This window comes from Callorhinus ursinus, unplaced genomic scaffold, assembly GCF_003265705.2.
Source record: "Callorhinus ursinus isolate GAN/ISIS: 27379988/994484 unplaced genomic scaffold, GSC_fseal_2.0 scaffold39, whole genome shotgun sequence".
NCBI classification, from domain to species: Eukaryota; Metazoa; Chordata; class Mammalia; order Carnivora; family Otariidae; genus Callorhinus; species Callorhinus ursinus.
In genome coordinates, this window is record NW_027397101.1 from 8,376,479 (window position 1) to 8,385,135 (window position 8,657).

An 8,657-nucleotide genomic window follows, 5' to 3' on the forward strand; every position below is an offset into this window, starting at 1 on the left:
TCTATATGTTTACATGTTTGTATCCTTTATATGTCTAAAAATAAGGAAGTCCAACACACTTTATTTCTTAAAGATTTATTTGAGAGAGAGTTAGAGAGAGCAGGAGCAGAGCAAGAGGGAAAGAAAAAATCTTAAGCAGACTCCACACAAGAGCAAAGAGCCCGATGGGGGCTCCGTCTCACAACCTTGAGAACATGACCTCAGCCGAAATCAAGAGTTGGACACTTAAACAACTGAGCCACCCAGGCACCCCCAAAACATTTTAATGCTAAAAATGATAACTTATAAAGAATTGAATTAAATTTGTAGAACACCCAGTTGAAGAATTGCTTTGAGGTGTTGGAACATATACCAGAATCCCCAAATGACTGACAGCGTAAGTATTCTGGTAAGATTGCATCAGTGATGAGATTCCAACAATACTAAAATACTTCCCTAACTGTGCTTGCCATGTTGCATTTGACTTTTCTTTTTCTCAGTGAAGATACTGCCTTTATTTCTTTGCATTTTTTCCTTAATATACACACCAAAAAAACACTCAATGTAAAGATAATTGCTTTTGCTTCTAACTCATTTACATTGTTTCAGAAACCCTATTTCTCTTCTCTATTCAACTTCTCATTTCTGAGCACTCATAGCATTTTTTCCATAGTTCTCACGGCACCTGGGACTTTTTAACTTTCTGACATAATTTATATTAAGAAGGTAAGAAGTAAGCTTCTTGAGGATAGTGATTATGTTTATTCACCAATTTTTCCTCACAGTGCTTTGCACATACTAGATGGCCAATGAACATTTAGCAATTTGGGCAATAGACCAAGGTATCGCTCAGATCTGCAGCTGTCTGCCTAAAAAGAATTAATGACAAAAATATAAGGGCAAGACAAATTCTATTGTGAGAGACTAAATACAGACAATGGCTTAGACCATATATTACCACATAACTTTCACCCACAACCTGCAGCAACCTGCTCAAGAAACCAACACTCTTTCTAAAACAAACAACACCAGAAGCCAGCCTTCTGTAAGTTAGACTTGCAGAAAGCCAAATTGCTATCTTCAGTGACAATTCAGCAAACTGCACAATAACTTATGTAATAATTGGACCAAAATTATTGGCCAGGACTTGATTAATAATTGACAGCTTCCTGAAGTTTGGTCTTGGCTTCCAACGAAGGACCAATCATACAAAGCCAAATATGCATCCTTAACCAATCACACAGGATCCCCTGATTCTACTTGCCCCCTACATCTTCTGCATGCCAATAGCCCCCAACATTACCTGAAGCCTTTCCTTTATTTCACTATAAGGCTTTCCCACTCCCTTGCCAAAACAAAAGTCTGACTCCCTTGCTACAAGTTCAGAATAAATTAGGCTTTGCTTTTATCATTTGGTTGGTCTTCATTTATTTCCACAGGAAATAAGGAAAACATAAGGAAAATCCAGTGGTATTATCCTAAGGATAAAATAATTCATATAAGCTGGTAACTTGGTCAGGAATAGGCCAAGGGAGAGCCTTGTCACAAACTACAGGCAAAACTCAATGATGTGTATCATCCAGCTGAAAGACACCTGCCATCCACAGTCTGGGGAAGAGCTGTTCTGTTTAGGTGTCCTTGAGGTCAGGCAGGAGAGTGCCCAACCCCACCTAGGTGACATAGTCACCAACTGCAGCTCCATTACACAACATCCCCCCCATTAACCATTTATTAAACACCACTCTAAACGATGTGGCTTCAAACATTAGGTTCCCACAAGTTCGTCAAAAGTCTCATTGTGAGGGGCGCCTGGGTGACTCAGTTGGTTAAGCGACTGCCTTCGGCTCAGGTCATGGTCCTGGAGTCCCGGGATCGAGTCCCACATCGGGCTCCCTGCTCAGCGGGGAGTCTGCTTCTCCCTCTGACCCTCTTCCCTCTCGTGCTCTCTTATCTCTCATTCTCTCTCTCTCAAATAAATAAATAAAATCTTTAAAAAAAAAAGTCTCATTGTGATAGCTGCTTGGTTCTGGTTGAATAATTTGAAGCTGCTTGGTTCTGGTTAGTTTCTTCTCTCTTCCTAAGCATTCTCACAATAAGCAATGTGCAATTTTGTGTAAACTTTAAACCCTGCAGCTTCTGTGAAGTTATGAGCTAATTCAGTCTGGTTAGCTTGGGATGACTTCAGTGAAAATACTACACAGCAAGTCACACCATAGCTAAAGGTGATTGGGTTGGTTCATAAAGTACTTTTAAAATTTGGTAGTAATTACAAAATATATAGTTATTGTAGAAAATCTAGAAAAAGCAATGTAATAAAAAGAAAGCTAAAATCATCCATCATGGCCCATCCAGGGAAATGAACGCTCCCGTTGACATATATCCTTTCAACTTTTTTTCTTTATGTGTGTATGTGGGTGAAGGAGGGTGGATTCACTTGAACAGGATGACAACAGGGTTTTGAATTGAGTAGCTTTTCCTTATTTCTTTGAAGCATGATTTGCTGAGACTCCAAATGATAATCAAGGTATTCTTTCAAAGCACTTAAATGTCCAAGGGGAGGGGAGCATCCTCATGACAGATGAATCATCTGTACTTTCTTGATTGTGTCAGGCCACTCTGTCCTGTACATGATGGTCCCTCTGCCTGCAGCAGCCTCCCCCAGCCTTTCCAGCAGAACATCACTATTCATCCTTCAATATCAAACCTAGTCCTGCCCCTGTGACCCCTTCCCTCTCCCTGCTAGTGGCTGAGTGTTCCCACATCTGTGTTCTCAGCATGCCACTGCATTTCCACCAGAGCAGTTGGCAAATGGCAGGGGGAATCTGGTATGACTGGATTTGTGCATATCTGTAAACAATGAAGACAGTGGTTTAGACTAGTGGTTAGAGGGTAGACAGTGGAGCTGGGCCGCCTTAGTCAAATTCTGTCTCCACTGCACTTTATGACACATCTTCTGTATGCCATAGTTGTCTTTATCTTTAGAACAGATAATGGTACTTACCTCACAGGGTTGTACTAAGGACTAAATTAACACGTGAAAAGCACTTTTAAAAGTGGCCAGCACATGGTAAGTACTACATAAATGTTTGAGATTATTAAATTATGTGTAAAAACTAACCCAAGTATCTCTGTGGTACTTACAGCTCTCAGTCTTCTTTTTACTCAGCAATGAAGGCATTTAAGACTCATATAACTAACTAGCTCTTATTAGTTTCTTATGTATACAGTGAACAAATATTGGGTCTAGAATTCCTCTGACTACAACAGAACACGGGCATTCAACATTAAACCATTTGGATAATGCTGCTCCACTATGGAAATGCTACTACTGGAAGTTACATGGACCAATTTCCTCTCCCCAGGTGGAGAACATTCATTAACCATGACGTGTGCACACCTCCGCAAAACACTGATGCTTGTCTGACACATTCTGTGCCTGCACTAAGCAGAGCTTACTCTTCCAAGAAGCAAGCTTTGTTGGAGAGCCAGTCCACTTACAGGCAAGGAAGTAGCAGGGTTGGTGGCAGGGGGACCTCCTGACTGTGCAGTATTTTCTGAGTCACCTCAGAATAACCAGATGGAACCAGCCCCAAATCTCACAGAAGCCACTGAGTTTAAAGTTTACAGGTAAGTTGCAAATTACTAACAAGAGCCTGATTCCAATGAGAGAAAGGAGGAGAAATGGAATTCCCCGATGTTCACATTATTCAGCTGGAAATGAGTCGCTGAACTTTTTTTTTAAAAAGATTTTATTTATTTGACAGAGAGAGACAAAGCGAGAAAGGGAACACAAGCAGGGGGAGTGGGCGAGGGAGAAGCAGGCTTCCCACGGAGCAGGGAGCCCAATGCGGGGCTCCATCCCAGGACCCTGGGATCATGACCTGAGCCGAAGGCAGACGCTTAATGACTGAGCCACGCAGGATCCCTGAACTTTTTTTTTAGATAGACAACTTTGACGTGTTTCCTAGGCTCTAATGCTCTTAAAAAAATCTTATTTTAGAGTATACTGTAAAAAGGGTTGACCTAAACATTTTCTGACTTTGAAAGTCTCAGAAAGGCATTACCTAAGGCTTGCTTTAAAAATATACAACTCGGGGGTGCCTGGGTGGCTCAGTAGTTAAGTGTCTGCCTTCAGCTCAAGTCATGGTCCCAGGGTCCTGGGATCGAGTCCCACATCCGGCTCCCCGCTCAGCGGGAAGTCTGCTTCTCCCTCTCCCACTCCCCCTGCTTGTGTTCCTGCTCTCATTCTCTCTCTCTCTCTGTCAAATAAATAAATAAAAATCTTAAAAAAAATAAAAATATAAAAATATACAACTTGGTTGGGGTACCTGAGTGGCTTAGTTGTTAAGGCTCTGCCTTCGGCTCAGGTCATGATCCCAGGACACTGGGCTCAAGCCCCGCGTCAGGCTCCCTGCTGAGCAGGAAGCCTGCTTCTCCCTCGGCCTCTGCTGCTGCTCCCCCTGCTTGTGCTCTCTGTCAAATAAAAACTTAAAAAAATATATATATACCACTCGGGAAGTGCCTGGGTGGCTCAGTGGGTTAAAGCATTTGGCTCTTGATTTCAGTTCAGGTCAGGATCTCAGGGTTGTGGGATCCAGCCCCATGTTGGGCTCCCTGCTCAGTGGGGAATCTGCTTGAATTTCTCTCCCTCTGTCCTTCTCCCTGCTCACTTTCTCTCTCAAATAAAAATAAATAAATCTAATATATAAATTCTATATATATATATATAAAATTTATATATATATATATATAAATAAATTCTTGGGGCACCTGGTTGGTACAGTCTGTTAAGCAACCAACTCTTGATTTCGGCTCAGGTTGTGATTTCAGGGTCCTGATCTCAGGATGGTGACAGGGTCGTGAGATCAAGCCCTGCATTGGGGAGTCTGCTTGAGTTTCTCTCTCTCTCCCTCCCTCTGCCCCTTCCCCCTTAAGATAAATGAATAAATCTTTACAAAAACATATACAACTCTTCACTTGTTAAACATCCAGTAAATCAGGATTATGATTTCCTAAAATTGAAATAGGTAAGGCTTCCAGCTATCCCTAGGTCTCAATCAGTTCCATTGAACAAAATGTGCAGATTTTGTCTTCTAAAGGCAAGGTCCCTGCCATCAGGAGAAATGGTTCACTTTGAAACCAACCAGGGAAACAGTCCTCATCATAGTTTGAGTTACATTAGCCCGCTGGAGTTGGAGTGGCTTCATACCTCAAGTTGTCTACTTTTTCTTGGAGCGGGGAGGGGCAGGAGAGAGAACCTTAAGCAGGGTCCACACCCAGCTCAGGAGCCTGAGGCTGGGCTTGATCTCACCAGCTCCATCTCATGACTCTGAGATCATGACCTGAGCAAAAATCAGAGTCAGACACTTAAGCCACTGAGCCACCCAGGGGCCCCTCAAGTTGTCTACTTTAAAAAACAAAATAAAGTTTGGGGCACCTGAGTGGCTGAGTCTGTTAAGGGACTGACTCTTGATTTCCACTCAGGTCATGATCTCAGGGTTGTGGGATTGAGCCCCCAAGTCAGGCTCTGCACTCAGAGTAGTCTGGTTGTCCCTCTCCCTCTGCTCCTCTCCCGGCTTGAACCCATGAGCACGCTCTCTCTCTTAAATAAATAAAAAAATAAAATCTTAAAAAAAATAAAGTTTGCCATCTATATATCCTTTCTGTCCTAAAACCTGAAACAGAACAAAATACCTTCTCTACCTGACTCCAAAAGTATGAGACAGCATCTCTATGATTCAAAACCAGATAACCTCCAAGAGAATTCTTTCCTGTTTAGAGAGTGCTCAACTCTGCCTAACTAATCCTTTGACATGTGAATTCATGCCTAAGCCCATGGAAGTCAAGTGCTCACATAAAAATACCTTTGAAAGTCAGTCTTCAGACTATTAAAAATATTTAAATGTATAACAAAATTCTAATTTTATGAGTAAACTAAGCTTTTTTAACCAAGCATATTTTCTTATAAAAATCATTTGAACTTGAAGAGTACTGCTGCCTTACACTAGGCATAAGTAATGAAATTGGACGTGAGATAAGAAAACATGTGAAGCTCTAGTCCTATAAAGAAAATTAGGCTAGGAGAACACATGTCTGCATCTCCTATTTTTGCCACTTCCCTAGTTGTATGATCATAGGCAATTCCTTTTTCCCTTCAGAGTATCCTGACTTGCACAGAGGTGAGGACACTTCTCAACCCAAAGGATATGAGAACCATGGCCTGGGAGGGACGGTTGCCTGGGAAGTGGGGAGTCCTGCATGCGCGTTTGTGCACTGCCTTCTTCTGGGAAGTTTGCTGGCGCCTAGATAAAAACCTAGAAAGGTGAGGCATGGACTCCAATCTAGGGTGCAAAACTGACTGCTCCAGGAACTAAATATTCCACCATCTCCCGTCCCTTAAGGTACCCGCCGCTATTTTATTTGAATAAACATATTCCCAGTCCTGGGCAATCCTAACCCAGAGCTGGATTTTCAGAGACCATAGAAGACAAATAGGCCAGAGTAAGCGGAGTCTAAGGGAGCCCTCCCAGCAACTTACAAACAGGATCTTCCATTTTCAAGGGTCTTTTCAAGCGGATACTGGCGGGGACTGTCTTCTCAATCAGTTCATCAATGCTCTAAAATTAAAACATAAGTCCGTGAACACTCAAGGGAGAGGAAAGTGCTTCGGGAGTTAAAAGAGTCACCTCTGTGTTTTGCATCTACAAAGGCTTGTGGTAACCTCATTTAAAATCGCCTAATTAGGGTTTCTTTTTTAAAAAGAAAAAAACGCCTAATTAGGGTTTCTTTAAAAAAAAAAAAGCAAACCAGAAATCACTTGGAGGAAAGCAAATGAATTCGGTTAGTGATTCCACCACTGCAGGTTTGATTTCAGTCAGCAACCAGAGATAATCGGATAAACCAGAAGGTCCTCCTTTTGCAAAGTTAGGGTTCATTAGGAGGGCGAGCTGGGTTGAAAAACATAAGGTTCTGAGGCGCGAAGAGCGGGTGGAGAAAGTAAACGGGTGAGAGAAGGCTAGGGCACAGGAACCGAACTCGCGGGCTCGCTTCCACGCCAGGGCCTCAGACCCGGGAGCGGGTCCCACACGGAGCGAAGCAGAGCTCCGGGCGGGGACCGGGAGGCCGCGCTGGCAGAAACCGGGCAGGGCGGGATGAGGCCCTAGAAGGCCGGGTGGGGTCCTTACCGCCAGCCCCAGGGCCTGTAGCATCTCCCTCTGGTCTTTGTCCCCGGGGCCGATGTGCCTCCGAGCGAAGTCGTCGTGTCTGGGCAGGAGGCGCTCGAGGAGGCGCGAGTCCCCAGCCCTGCCGCTGTCCCCGCCGCAGCTGCTGCTGTCACGGCCCCGCGGTACCCAAAGCGGTCCCGTGCCTCCAGCCAGGCGGCGGCCGCCCCCGACTCCACAGCCCAAACGCAGCCCCCAGGCCCTGGCGCACGTCTGCATGGTCGCGGCCACAGTCCCCTGCCCGGCCCGCGAGGGTCAGCCGCGCTCTTGGCCTCTTCTGGTTGCAGTCCTCCAGGTGGCGGCTGCCTTATGCCTGGAGCCCCTTCTCGTTGGACGACTCTCAGGACAGACGGATGGGCGCTCGTGGGCAATGGATGGGAGTAGCGCTCAGGCTGAACACGCGCGCAAAGTTGTTGCTACACGCGAGGCACCTGCTCCGCACACTTTAAGCGTCGCCCTGCGGGCGGGCGGTGGGATGGGGCCAGGAAAGGCTCGGCCAATGGGAGTAGGCAGAAGAGCGGGGGCGGGGTACAACCCCGCCCCGCCCCCTCTCCTACTCCCTTCTCAGGCCCTCAGCAGTCCTGCTCCTGACCGGGAGCCTAACATCCTCAGTCACTCCTACTCCATCTCCGGCTAATGCGGAGACCAGGGTGATCCATGAGCTCGGTGCCAAGGTCTGGGACCGCACTGGCCCTGGATCCGGCTGCACAGCTGCGGGCGAAGTGCCTGGGGAACTCAGCTGAAATGAAGGATGATTCTGAAAGAGAAGCCAGGCTCAAATAATTAGTTTCCATTCATTAATTTTAGGGCATCATTCCCGGTTATATTTCATGGAAACCAATATGGGCAGATGAAAGTTTTTTTATAGTTATGATTGCGGGCAAGTTACTCAGCCTCTGAGCTTCAGTTTTCTCATCTCACACAGTTTGATGGATTTAAAGAGATTATACATTGAAAGAATTGCCCCAACAGTAGGCTTGAGTCACTTCTCTCTCTGTCTCTCCCCATATATATGTGGGGAGGGAGAGATGCAAAAGATATTGAGGTATATATTTTGCACTATCATCTTAGTTGGAAAATTTTGTATATCTAAGTTCTCAGCTATCTCTTGAGATTTTTATCAAGAATGAACTTTCAAGGGTCACCCGGGTGGCACAGTTAAGCGGCCAACTCTTGCTTTCAGCCTAAGTCTGATCTCATGGTGGTGAGATGGAGCCCCACCTCGGCTGGCGCTGAGCGCTGAGTCTGCTAAAGTTTCTCTCTCTCTCTCCCACTGCCCGTCCCCCCACCCCCGCCTCACACACTCTAAAATAGATAAATAAATCTTAAAAAAAAAAAATGAACTTCCTGGCACCTGGCTGGCTCAGTCTGTACTGCATGTGACTCTAGGGTTGTGAGTTCTAGCCAGCACTGGGTGTAGAGATTACTTAAAAATAAAATCTTTAGGGTGCCTGGGTG

At 45.1% G+C, this 8,657-nt stretch overlaps 1 protein-coding gene across 3 annotated transcripts in view; it reads right to left on the reverse strand.

Annotated features, from left to right (window-relative positions):
* The window catches only part of GLDC (glycine decarboxylase), a 100,545-nt gene extending 92,352 nt beyond the window's left edge, over positions 1-8,193 (reverse strand). For 2 of the 3 annotated variants that reach the window (XM_073880756.1, XM_073880757.1), the window contains exons 1-2: positions 7,164-7,897; positions 6,518-6,596 (exon numbers count right to left, since the gene is read on the reverse strand). In XM_073880756.1, coding sequence (XP_073736857.1) covers positions 6,518-6,596; positions 7,164-7,418 — 334 coding nt within the window. In that variant the 5' untranslated portion in view covers positions 7,419-7,897. Of the gene's footprint in view, positions 1-6,517; positions 6,597-7,163 lie in introns of all 3 variants that reach the window. The other variant, XM_025887885.2, reaches the window with a different exon arrangement.
* Between the last annotated feature and the right edge of the window lie 464 nt (positions 8,194-8,657).